The sequence below is a fragment of the Schistocerca americana genome, chromosome 6 (assembly GCF_021461395.2).
Source record: "Schistocerca americana isolate TAMUIC-IGC-003095 chromosome 6, iqSchAmer2.1, whole genome shotgun sequence".
NCBI lineage: Eukaryota > Metazoa > Arthropoda > Insecta > Orthoptera > Acrididae > Schistocerca > Schistocerca americana.
Window position 1 is genome coordinate 168,680,770 of NC_060124.1, and position 14,079 is coordinate 168,694,848.

At 42.0% G+C, this 14,079-nt stretch overlaps 1 protein-coding gene across 1 annotated transcript in view; it reads left to right on the top strand.

The window, feature by feature from the left end:
* LOC124619267 (transmembrane protein 87A) overlaps positions 1 to 14,079 on the top strand; it is a 70,878-nt gene that overhangs the window by 11,107 nt on the left and 45,692 nt on the right. Inside the window, exons 3-7 of the mRNA XM_047145534.1 lie at positions 1,096 to 1,193; positions 1,285 to 1,377; positions 9,964 to 10,185; positions 10,462 to 10,623; positions 10,741 to 10,875. Of these exons, the coding sequence (XP_047001490.1) occupies positions 1,096 to 1,193; positions 1,285 to 1,377; positions 9,964 to 10,185; positions 10,462 to 10,623; positions 10,741 to 10,875 (710 nt within the window). The remainder of the gene's footprint in view (positions 1 to 1,095; positions 1,194 to 1,284; positions 1,378 to 9,963; positions 10,186 to 10,461; positions 10,624 to 10,740; positions 10,876 to 14,079) is intronic.

Below are 14,079 nucleotides of genomic sequence, written 5' to 3' on the forward strand. Positions count from 1 at the left end.
ATTGCAACCATGTGATATTGTTTTTCTTGTGAACTCTGCATTTTGCGAGAACAAGTTAACAAAAGTTCTCGTGTCAACACAGAAGTGTAGTACAGTGCAATGAAATTAAATTAACTGACTTCCCCCACTAAAACAAATCCAACATCATGTCTTGGTCAACTGTTCCACCAATCATTAAAAGTTTTCCTGGCCATCCGATGGAATACAGGACGCCATACCTTTGTCTTACTTTTAACATACAACACTGTCCAATAATCAGGGTGCACTCGTGACACTCAGAACACATAGGTACCCAATGTTATACTCTAATGTGTTGACAGAGGCATGATATTGGATATATTTTAATGAGAGGAAAATATTTTTGCCATGAACCTGAAAGTGGGAGCTTCTTTTCACAAAATGTGTAGTTCAACAAGAACAACAGTAATCAGGGCTTGAATACAGCTATTTGAGATACAGTTCTGAAACATGTTTTTTAATGCCACATGTGTGACTGTTTTCCTTTAGTGTGTGTGTGTGTGTGTGTGTGTGAGAGAGAGAGAGAGAGAGAGAGAGAGAGAGAGAGAGAGAGATACTGACACACAGTCTTAACATACAATGCTCAGACTACTGTGGTAGTGTGTTGTCCACGGAAGATATTCCAACTATGAAACATGCTTTTCACTTGTAAAACTTCATCACAAATTTACGTGCCTGACCTTTAGTGATCATTTGTGTCAGAATGTAGTTAGATGAAGTTAGGTGCCACTTCTTCCTGACATTAACTGCCGACTTCATGCATTCCTTTTTAGTCAGAATCGCTGTATGGAAAGAGATGTATCTGTAGTACTGTGGAATAATTATATATTGTGAGGGGTCTCCAATAGTTTGAAAATTGATTGTAACTACTGTTTATTTATATTCTTACTTGAGCCTTGTAGTTAATCAGTAAGTAAATGAACAAGCACATCTGCTAAAAGTTATTATGCACAATCTAAAATTCTATTTTTAAATGAAATAAAACAATGAAATACATAACTGTTTTTCTTCCCTTTGAATATTTAGAATTGTTTTCAGATAAAACCATTCAATTCTGATTTGTTTTATTGTTTGCAGTTGATTGCTCTTCTGACTCATCAGAAACTGATTTGGTGCTAAAAGCAACAATGTATGAACTGCATTGCTGGAGTGAGATTTTTCAGCGAGGGAGCCCTGTAAGTCAGTTCAATAATCTTGTTTCTCTGCAGATACTTATCTTTCACTGTTTCTGCAAAGCTCACTAATTTTTTTTCTTTTTTTACATAGGAATACGACGATGAAATCATTGAAGCTCAGGTCCCAGCTGACAACAAAACTTCAGAGACCAGGAAGATATTTAGATGCATGAATTCGAGACAGGTGTGTACCTTAAAAGACGTTGCATTTGTTGTGCAATAATGTTTCACTTGCTTGAACTGTAGAAGAAAGTTCTGCTTTCCTGACAAATTTTGCTTCCAAAGTAAGGAACTTTTTATGCTCTCTTTCAGAAGTTTGTCCCTCCTGCGGGCCTGGGGGTCAGAATAGGCCCGAGGTATTCCTGCCTGTCGTAAGAGGCGACTAAAAGGATTCTTACACCTTTCAGTCTTTATGTGATGGTCCCCTGTAGGGCTTGACCTCCATTTTTCAAAATTTTCCCAAAGAGTGAGCCAATTGGTAAAGGGCGCTTTACATGGTGCATCGTGCATTGAGATCTTTAGCTCACTTTCTCGTCATGGCAGTGCAGTCCCACTCATCCTCCGTCTCTTGAATGAGGACACCTTCCTGGGTGCTTTTCCTCCACCAATTATGCAGTGTAGTTTTCTGCGCCAGCGAGGACCATGGAATTCTTTGCACCTCATATCCAGTACAGTAGCCAGTTCATTGTGGTGGGGCCGCCATGTACCCTGTTGGTTGTAGCCCCCGACTACACAGGGATTGCTCTGCTGACGCCTGAACCGTTGACTCCCCACGTATGCCAAGGAGTAGATGCCTGTCACCCTGGGGCATCGGGACTACCGGCAATGGCTATCCTGCCAGGTGGCCTTTGCTGCAGCTGGGTGGTGCCCTTGGGGAGGGCCCCTGGTCGGAGTGGGTGGCATCAGGGTGGATGATGCGCGATGAAGCATACCACGTCGTCACTTGCTGGTGTTCAAACACCAGCTGTCTCTAAGTGTTCCAAGTCTCAGTACAATGCAAGGCAATATGATGCTAAATCGTTCCTCTCCCTGGCCACACCGTGCGAGGAACACCAAGCTAAGGATGCCAGCGAACCTTATTCACCCTGGTACCTCATATGTATGAGAGCTGATGGGGACTCCTTTCTCTTGATGAGGCCTCAGTTTTTTGCAGAGCTTTTAGAGGACAAGTTTGGGGAGGTGGAGGGCTTGTCCAAAATGCGGTCAGGGTCAGTCTTGATAAAAACAGCATCCTCTGCCCAATCCCAGGTATTATTCTCTTGTGACAAGCTGGGGAATTTTTCCATTACCATCATGCCTCATAAGAGCTTAAATATGGTTCAGGGTATTATATTCCACAGGGACCTTCTTTTGCAGTTTGACGACGAGCTGCATGCCAACTTAGAGCGATGAGGAGGTCATTTTGTCCAGCGTATCCACTGGGGTCCAAGGGATAATCAGGTTATCACCGGTGCCTTCATCTTGGCCTTCGAGGGTGACACATTACCCAAGAAGGTCAAGGTGATTGTCTACCACTGTGATATCCCTCCCCCAATGCGATGCTTTAATTTCTGGAAGTTCGGCCATAAGTCTTTCCGCTGTACTTCCAGCATCACATGTTGATATTGTGGACGTCCATCCCATCGCAATACTCCATGTGCCCCATTTCTCAACTGTGTCAACTGTGGAGAGCTTCATTTTTCTTGCTCACCAGACTGCAAGATTTTACAGCGAGGAAGGAAAATCATGGAATACAAGACCCTGGACTGACTGACCTACACTGATGCCAAGAGGAAATCCTGTGGCTATGACGTCCTCTTATGCCGCCACTAGGAGAACAGTTTTAGCCCCATCAGTTCAGCGAGTTCCAGTCGGCCCTCAGAACCGGAAGACTACACCTACCCCCTTGATGGTGTGGGGCACTTTCCTGTTGCTCCCGCACCACCTACCTCGGGAGCACTGTCCCCCCCCCCCCCCCCCCCCCCCCCCCAGCCATCGGGGACACCAGTCCCCATTTCTCAGCCAGAGAAGTGTAAGTCTTCTTCGGCTCCTCTTGCTAGGAAGGGGTCCCTTGGGTCACTCCCAAGGTTTCTGCTAGTGGGAAAGATGTCACCCGCCAGTGGCTGAAGTGCCCAAAAGGAGCTGGTCGTAGGGCTTCACGATCCTCCTCAGTCCTGGAGACTGAACCAGTGAAGCTCTCCCAACCAGAGAAACCCAAGGATCAGTGAGAGAAATCCAGAAAGAAGCCCCCCTAAGACCAAGGGAATTGCGGTGTCCTGCACATCTGTTGGTGTCGTACCGTTCGTCTGGAACCTGAATGACAATCCACTCACTATAGTGGAGACGTGTCGATTCTTAGGACTGGTTTTTGACACCCGATTGACTTGGCTACCTCACCTTCATCAGCTTCTCAATGCTCTCCGCTGCCCGAGCAACATCAACTGGGGTGCAGATCGCTCTACGCTGCTGCAGCTCTAGAGAACCCTTGTTCAATCCTGCCTTGACTATGGGAGTCTGGTTTACAGTTCGGTGGCGCCCTCAGCATTGCATTTCCTCGATCCATTGCACCACTGTGGTGTTCGCCTAGCGATGGGAGCTTTTAGAACGAGTCGGGTGACCAGAGTCCTGGTGGAGGCCGGAGTCCCTCCATTGCGGATCTGGCATTCACAATTGCTCGCCAGTTATGTTGCACACATTCATAGTTCTCCTGAGCATCCGAATTACCGTCTCCTTTTCCCAACCATGGCAGTTCATCTGCTGCATCAGTAACCCAGGTCAGGCCTCACGATTGTGGTTCGTGTGTGATCCATTCTCTCCGAACTGGAGTCCTTCCATTTACCACCTCTACTTGAGGTCCATTCACGTACATCTCCATGGTGTACACCTCTGCTGAAGCTTTGTGTGGACCTTTTGCATGGCCCTAAGGACTCCGTTAACGTTGCCGCTCTCCACTGTCACTTCCTCTCGATTCTTGACGTGTTCTGGGGCTCTGAAGTTGTTTACCTCGATGGCTGATGGTAATGTTGGCTTCACCTATATCCACAGAGGCCATATTGAACAGCATTCCTTGCCTGTTGGCTGTAGTGTATTCACTGCAGAGCTTGTGACCATATATCGTGCACTTCAGTACATCCATTCCTGTTCTGGTGAGTCGTTTCTTCTCAGTTCTGTCTCCCTGAGCAGCTTACATGCTATCGGCCAGTGCTACCCTTCCCATCCTTTAGTAGCAAACATCCAGGAGTCCATCTCTGCCCTGGAATGGTCCAGTTGTTCATTGGTGTTGGTGTGGACTCCAGGACACCTTGGTATCCCAGGCAACGAACTTGCTGACAAGTTGGCCAAATGGGCTACGTGGAAAGCGCTCCTGGAGATGGGCATCTCTGAAACTGACCTGCATTCTGTCCAACGCCTCAAGGTTTTTCGGCTTTGGGAGACGGAGTGGCATAACAGTATGCACAACAAACTGTGTGTCATTGAGGGGACTGCGAATGTGTGGAAGTCTTCCCTGCGGGCTTCTCACAGGGAATCAGTTGCCTTTTATAGACTCCGCATTGGCCATACGTGGCTCACACATGGTTACCTCCTCCATCGCGAGGACCCACCTCAGTATCGCTGTGGCTCCCAAATGACAGTTGTCGACCTCTTGCTGGACTGCCCACTTTTAGCCGTTCTGTGGTGGACTTTTAACTTTCCCAGCACCCTACCTTTGGTGTTGGGCGATATTGCCTCAACAGCAGTTTTAGTTTTTACGTTTTATCCATGAGGGTGGGTTTTATCATTTGATCTGAGTTTTAGCGCATGTCCTTTGTCCCTCTGTGTCCTCCACCCTAGGGCTTTTAGGGTAGAGGTTTTAACGTGTTGCAGAGTGGCTGGCTTCTCCTTTTTTATTCTCATGGTCAGCCAGCCATGGTAATCTGCTTTCTTGTTTTTAATCTCCTCTCCCTGTTTCTTGCGTCTCTGTTTGGTTTTCTTGCCGTGTTTTGTCCATTGTAGTGTTTGTTGTACTTCTGCTCCAAATATCATTGATAAATTCCTGATGCAAACAGAATTCCAAAGGGCAAGTGATTAAATTGGTAAACCCCTAAGGGGGTGTGTAGCACCAAGAAATTGTGAGAAGCGGCATCAAATATCAAATGCAGGTATGCATTGTGTAAGTCAATGCACGGAAAATATTGTTTTCCAGACAACTTTTCCAACAGGTCCTCCGGCCATGAAATTGTATATGGCTCCGTGAAACATTGTGCATTGGCTGTCTCAGTGCAAAGGCACACGGTGCTGTCTGGTTTCTGAATCACCACCAAAGGGATCCCACTGACTCAACAAAACAGGAGGAATGATGCTGAGATCCTGCCAACTGTGCAACTCAGTTTTGACAGGGTTGATAAAAGTTAGGTATTGCTTGCCAGCTAAGGGAGACATATGCCCTGAAATTTCCTGCCAGTCCCAAGGTACACTCAAACAGCTGATCGTATGGCAGTAGTAAGGAGCCCAATTCTTGAGAGGGGACTGACTGGGACACAAAATGTATTTTGTTCAAACCAAAAATGGAAAATGCATCTAACTGAAAATATTTTGCGCCCACAGTGAATTAACTACTAACGACGTAAGTTGTTGAAACTTCCTGGCAGATTAAAACTTTGTGCCAGACCAAGACTCGATCTTGGGATATTTACCTTTCACGGGCAAGTGCTCTACCATCTGAGCTACCCAAGTACGACTCACGACTCGTCCTCATAGCTTTATTTCTGTCAGTACCTCGTCTCCTACCTTCCTTGCGTAGCTCAGATGGTAGAGCACTTGGCCATGAAAGACAAACGTCCTGTGTTTGAGTCTCGGTCCGGCACACAGATTTAATCTGCCAGGAAGTTTCATATTGACGCATACTCCACTGCAGAGTGAAAATTTCATTCTGGAAACATCCTCCAGGCTATGGTTAAGCCATGACTTCGCAATATCCTTTCTTCCAGGAGTGCTAGTTCTGCAAGGTCTGCAGGAGAGCTTCTGTGAGGTTTGGAAGGTAGGAGACAAGGTACTGGCGAAATTAAAGCTTTGAGGACAAGTTGTGAGTCGTCCTTGGATAGCTCAGATGGTAGAGCACTTGCCCGTGAAAGGCAAAGGTTCTGAGTTCGAGTCTCGGTCCAGCACCCAGTTTTAACTTGCCAGGAAATTTAATATCAGTGCACACTCCCCTGCTTAGTGAAAATTTCATTCTGGAGACATAAGTCGCTGTTCCACTTTCTCATAACATGCTGAGATGGAGAACTGCCCCGTCAAATCAATGCACTGTTTACTACAGGACAGTCCGCAGCTCGTGGTCGTGCGGTAGCGTTCTCGCTTCCCACACCCGGGTTCGATTCCCGGCAGGGTCAGGGATTTCCTCTGCCTCGTGATGACTGGGTGTTGTGTGCTGTCCTTAGGTTAGTTAGATTTAAGTAGTTCTAAGTTCTAGGGGACTGATGACCACAGATGTTAAGTCCCATAGTGCTCAGAACCATTTGAACCATGCTACAGGACACTATTAGGTGTAGTGACCCTTGCAACACAGGGCAGCCTAAGAGCTTATTGTGAGGTGACCAGAGGGATTAGCTGATAGTAGTACTTTTAATACTGGCAAGCTGTTGGATACCCTCTAGGTGTTGAGAAATGCTAAGCAGTTAAACAGTGAAGACTCACTGGGGATTGACTGACTACTCTGTAGACACCCAGGTAGCCGACATTTTGTAAATCGTTAGTTTTGCTCTATTGTACAATGATCTCTTGTCCCAGGACAGATATATAAAATTTATTTACACCAGTGTGATAAACATGTCTACTTTGTTTAGGCACTGCTATCAGACCATTGTTTGAACTGTTCTAATGAACCAAGTTCGATTGGTATGGCTAATTTTAAAAGTAGCACATGCAAAATGAAACTAGTTTCTACCACCTTACATACATGTAATTTAATTCTAACTAGTAATCCTTTGTCTATTCTTTCTAGAACATCACTAAGGCATGTGTTCAGTAAATAACCAATATGGTTCCCAAGAGATGTCTGTACTCTCTCTTTACTCCAAAAGCTCCACTTTGACACTTAACATAAGTAATGACTCCCTACAGGTACTCATTCCCAATAAATTGCATCTACCTTAGGTTGTTGTTATCTAGTGAATCCTACTGCCTTCTTTTATGCACTAGGTCACTTCGTACAATTACTGAGTGCTGTATTCAGTAAGTATTCATCCATGGTGTGGCTACTGATATTACAACACATGATCCACTGATTTTATTACCAAATAAAAATAAGTTTACTCTTGAGAGATTCCTTCTTGTCCAGTTATGTCTCATCTAACAGCAAAATTAAACACAAAAAAGGATAATCTCCTTGACATTACTCCAAGTACATTTTAAATTGTACCACCATAGTATTACATTGCCTTCAAGACACAGATAGAGGATATTGCTGACAGGACGAAGAAAAATAACTGACCATTATACTCTCATGCATCGTGATACACAATATCCTCATCAGCCAAATGAATTGTTTCTCATACGAATTTGGCATATTTGTATCCAAGTAAAATATTATTTCCTATCTGTGTTGATCAAATGTGAAGTTATTTAGCAACTCAGTCTAACAAAAATTCTGTGCAATTAGTGTCGGCAATATAACCATTAATAACATCATTGGTGTTTCATATTAAACTGTTGCTTTATTTATTATTTTTCTTTCTTTTGCTTTCAGTTATGAGCCATTCTTTTCAGTTTCTTTTACTTATCAAACATTGATGACTTTAATATAAGCTGTTCAGAACCAGTAAACTGAACAAAAGACTAGTGTCATCATCTCTTTTAACAGCATTCATATTGTTCATGTGCACCTTCATGAAACTCGATAATGGGTGCATACTCATTGCCATGTATTACACTGCTTTGCTCAGGTGTAAGCATCAATTGCCAGACAGCCACCTCCTCACACACATCATCTATAACAAACAGTTACATACAGAAAATTAACAACACACAAAAATATTACATTCCTCAGTCCAGGTGGACACTGATCACATGCTGATGCATGATAAGTTTAGGAAAATAGAAATCCCATCATGTACCACCAAATTGTGGTGTCTAAGTTAATGAGGCTGACTGTTGTTCCCCTTGCTAACTGAAACTCAGGGACTGGGTGTTTGTGTCATCTTTATCATCATCATTTCATCCTCATCGACGCGTCACCTCAAAAGACTTGCACCAGCTGACAGTAAGCAAGAGCAAAGCTGTAGCAATGATTATGAACAGGATATCTGCCCAGGGCAACCTGATGCTTGTTGGAGAGAAAACTGAATGTGTGGAAGCTTTCAGTTACCTAGGAAGTACTAAATCAAGGAATGAAACTGCCAAACTAGCAGTACAGCACAGAGTAAGAAAGAGATCTAAGTTTTTTCATCAAATGCAGAATCTTGTGTAGGACAAGGGAGTTCCTGTGAGACCATGTTTAAAACACATTTCCTGCCTATTACGACAGACAGCTTGGAGTGCTGTGTAGTTAATGAGGCAGATGGCAGCAAGTTACAGGCATGTGAAAAGAAGTTTCAGCAATCAGTGTTGTAGAAGACTAGAAGAGATAAAAATTAGGAATGAAGATATCAGAGGAGAGATACAGGTGGATCTGTTAGTGTCTGAGAGACAGAATACCGCATGGTTCAAGTGGTTTAGATATGTGAAGAAGATGAAGGATAGCCGCCTGTAAAAACAATACTTGGATAGAAATTTGCAGGAGAAAGAAACCAAAATGATGACGCAGCAGATAATGGCTATATCTGAAGACCAGAGGAGAAAACTGTGAAACAATATCAAGATAAGAAATCTATCAAGACAGAGCAAAATGGAGGCAAATTAATCATAAACAACTACCAGGTATGCTGGAATGATACGAAGATGAAGATGGTGATGAAGATGGAAATGATGTAAATTGTTGAGAGCAGAAAATCCAGGGTCATCTCTGAATACCCAAAATAAGACCAATTTGTTAAATGGGAATTTTATTGATTCAGCCACCACTAACATGTGAAACAGACACAGCCAGGATACCACCACTAACATGTGGAACTGTTTTGCCCCCTTTTTCATTTAGTGTTGGAAAACAGACTACCCCTCTTGCCAGCTCTGCTGTTCCAGAGTCCACCTTTTCTGCCTTCACTACAATTGAGGTCTTCACCATTACCCTGGCAAGTGACTGATATGTGGTACTATCAGCTGGGCCAGCTGAGCCTAGTTGTATATGTGTTTTAAGATTTGTTACTCATCTGTGACTTCCTTTATCCTGGCATGGAGCCTTTAGGACCCCTGTTGCCAAAGTTTAATTATTATTAACAGTAGTTATTTTTTGAAGGCTGAGAGCATGATATCCATGCTACATTTCCATGATTTCTAAATGGCAAGCTACAATTCAGTGTCTCTTACCCAAAGTTGCCAATAGGTTTATGTCATCTAGTATGTGTTATGTAACTTAAATGCTGCACATAATGCGATAAGGAACTTGTAAAGTGGTCAGTACTTCTGGTGTTTAAGAGAATAGAACAGAAGTGATTTTGTTTGAGAGAATAGAACAGAAGTGATTTTTACCTAGTTCCTTTTTAAACTGGTAGTATGCAACCCTTTCAGCTGTGTGTGTTTTAGTTCTTGGCCAGTGTTGCAGGGCTTGATTTCATTGCTTGGTGGAGCAGTAATTACATTGTAATTTTTCCTTTAGTCACTACTGCTACTACTGTACACAGCCATCTCACTGGAAAACCAACTTTCTTTTATTTTGCAGTCCTTTGTGTCTGAAGGAGCAGTATCGAAAGCTTTGCAGCAAGGCAATACAAAGGAGAAAACTCAAGGAGATGGTAATGGCTCTGCAAGTAAAACCAGGAAAAAGAGGAGTCCTGACAGTGAAGGTGGAACTATAGCAGAAAAACAAGACAATGTAGATAAGAAGCCCCCACAGAAGACACAGCCCAAAGCAACATCACTGAAGCTTGACAACCAGGACAATGTAAGACCATCTACTCTATCTTTAATTGATATGTATAAAAGTACAGTGATCACTTTGTGAATAGTCTTGTGTTCAAACTCAAAGCCCTGCTCAAACTTCATGTTAATACTGTTTGCTGGAAAGGATACAGATTTGCTCATCAAATCCTAAAACATAATCGATCAGTCTTTTATGGGCACTGTTGAGTCTTAATTTTATCATTTACTGTTATTATGGACTTTTTTTATAGCTGCAATTATAATTTTATAATGCTTTTGCATTGGTTAATCTCTGCAGGTTGAACACGACCACAAAATTATAATAGCAATTCCAAGGGATGGTATGTATCTCCTCAATGTCGTTGTAGAAAAACCAGATAAACCTTGCAATGTTTCTATTCAGATAGATATGAAAGGTCCACATGGTTATCTTTCTGCTGCTGATTGGCCACTTCTTGCAGTAAGTCATTGTTTCACACATGAATGTTTATTCTTATTGTCATACTGTTTATGTTATGTAATGTGATATTGATGCCTTATTGTGATAATTTATTTCTATCTTTTTTTCTGTTCACAGTTTTATGGAGCCATGTGTGTGGTGTATGTTCTTTACGGAATTGCTTGGCTTATTGTTTCTTTCTGTCAGTGGCGAGATCTTCTAAGAATTCAGTTTTGGATTGGCGGAGTAATACTTCTGGGTATGCTCGAAAAGGTAAAATATTGTGAAGATTTAGAGGTGTTCTGTGGACCACATTAGTAAATTTGCAGATAACAGCACTATACAGTATTAAGATAATCTATGCAAGGATATGGCTGCAACAGAAATGCTGAAGGAAGTCTAGAATGAATCTGTCACCCTGCAGCAGAGTCTGTGCTGTGGTAAAAATTTTCTGGCAGATTAAAACTATGTGATGGACAAATCTTCAACCTAGACTCTTGCCTTCCACTGAAATATTTCCTCAGTATTACATTTGACTTGTAATCGAGGTCTGATTAGGAGTTGCCCAAGCCATGTTCAACACCATGAATACCTGGCAATGTACTGTACAGTAATGAAAAAAGATTCAGAAACACCTCTCTTGCAATATGTCACACCTATTTCACTGTGATGACAATACTGGTTCATTGTGGTCCAGAATCCATGGGATCTGAGGAGGGGGCAGTTCAGAACCATTATCACTCGGCAATGACCCAGAACTCAGGATCCAAGGTGTGAACATCCCTCTCAACAATAGCATCTGAGACAAGCTCTGTAGCTCTATGGTCAGATTTCCTCAAGGTTCTGATTCAGTAGTGATAGGGTTGTCCCTCATTTTGGTGAATTTATGGGGGGAGGGGAGGGGGGGGGGGGGGAGCTGAAGGTGTACATGAATTGATAGAAGTGTGACATGCTGTTTATCTGTGAGGGCAGTGACAACTGTACCAAAGGTGCTTTCATTGGGATAGTATTGGGGAGGATTGGGGCAGATCCTCTGCCAGCCCACACAAGTTGTTTTCCAGACTTCCCTGAATCACATCATATAATGTGAGGGATAGTTATTTCAGAACTGCCTCATCTAATATTCAGTTTTATTTTTGTTTGGACTGCAGTATTGTAGAGATAGATCTATGAAAGGTAATTTCCTTGTTGTTTTTAACTGCTAAAATACTCAGAAGTTTGCCCTCAAAATATAGCTCTTCGGATTCACGACTTCTTCTACAAGCCAAATATACAAGGTTTGATAAGTATTGGGAATTCTTGTTTTTCTTAAAGAATCTTTATTTATTCATCAACATCAACTTTGTCCCCTTCAGAATAATCCCCCTCAGATATTATACACTAGTGGAACTCGCTTTTCAATATGATGTTCAGTGCCTTCAGTAATTCTGTTTTTATCTCATCAGTGATGGTAAAACTATGTCCTTCCAGAGTTCTCTTCAGCATTGGGAATAGAAAGACGTCACAAGGCACCATGTGCAGTGAATACTGTGGCTGATGCAACAGAATGGTTTTGTTTTTTGCCAAAAAATCATGAATGAGCATTGAGGCATGAGCATGGAGCATTATCGTGATACAATTTCCACAATTCTGGACATTTCCTTTGGATTGTTTCATGCAAACGGCTCGTAACTTCCTGGTAGTATTCCTTATTGATTGTACTACCATAAGGCAGGAACTAATGATGCACTATCCCATTATAATTGAAGAAAAAGTTGGGAAGAATCTTCACACAGGACCGAATCTTTTGAATTTTTTTCAGTTTTGGCTCTTCTGGTAGTTTCCATTGGGATGGTTGGGCCATGGTTTCAATGTAATACCCGAGTACCTTCTGGATTGATGTTGACTTCATTCAGCAATACCTGAGCATGTTTACGTGACGTCATTTTTCATCGCAATTCAACAATTCTGAAACTAACTTTGTTGCTGCACATTTCATGCCCAAAACATATGAAAAAAGCTGCTAACCAAAGGATATGCCAGCAATACCAACCTCACTGATGGTATTTAGGCAATTTTCCAGAACCATTTTCTTACTTCCTCCACATTGTCATCAGTAATTCGTGTGCTAGGGCATGCAGGGCAGTCGTCGTCTTCAACTTTTTATTGACTCCCTTTGAAACATTCATACCATTCATAAACTCTGCAAAATTTAATACAAATTCTTTGATACATCTTTTTCAAAAGTAAAAATTTGCCGAGCACTTGAAAATGCATATAACCTTTTTGACTGTCAGCAATAGACTACATATTCGAAACAGCTGCAAATGCAAACATACATCAGGAACAACGTACCAACAACATAAAAAAATTGAAAATAGGATGTATAAAGCCCACAAAATTAAAAAATTCCTGTTTCTTTTTGCTCATACATGGTGTTACTGCCTGTATCAGTGATAGGCAAGTGTCTAGATTGGAGATTTGTCCATCACACAGTTTTAATCTGTCAGATTATGCATAGTTATCATGGGGGTGATCAAACTGTGACCATAAAGCTTTGTGATGTTGTTCATTCCTCTCTACATATTCAGCCTTCAATGTGACACAGTTTACTCAACACTGGATAATGCAGTTAATTAGAAGAAGATCATAAAATGTACGTAGTTGTTTGAAGTGTCTCGTTGCCTGACCTGGCAAGTTTATAATGTTTGTTGACATTGTCAATATCAGAGATGAGCTATCAGTCATTATTTTTTTGTGTTAAGGATAAAAAATCCTTGAAGTCAAGATCGCAAACAAATTTTATTGTGATTACTAGTTTCAGCTACACGCAAGCCATCTTCAGATCATAAAAAAACAGTCTTTTACGACAATGTGTTAAGCTGTTATGGCAATTACACTGGTCAAGACTGTTTTTTTTCTGGTCAGAAGGTGGTGTGTTTTGTTGTTGAAACTAGTATTGACAATAAAATTTGTTTACAGTCTTGACTTTGAGGATTTTTAATCCGTAACATAAAAAAATTAGAACAGATGATTTTGACAGTGTCAACAAACATGAACGAGTAAGTAGTCATCGGGTTCCATATCAGTATAATACAGGACAAGACAAAATTTGAACGTCCAAAGAAACAGTATGTGTGGTTGTCTACTATGCAGAATGAGCTGCGGTGTTGCCATTGAGTCGAGACATCCACTTGGACAGTTTCCTGTGATGGTTCATGTTCTTAGCCTCCCATAACCTCATGGAGAGATTCAGTGGTATGCTCCTGTGATGATTTGTCTTTATGAGTATTGTATTTCAGTATATTGCCATGGCAGTCAAAAAAACACTCATCTTCACAATGCCTGATGGCAGTTGGGTGTTCACCTTTTTCAACTTTAAGGAATCCACGGTTCCACTGCTTGCTTTATTACTACATCGATGTCTAGAAAAGAACAGAACACCTGGAACGACTAGAGATAGGATGTTGATATTCACAGAACATGTATATTAGTATG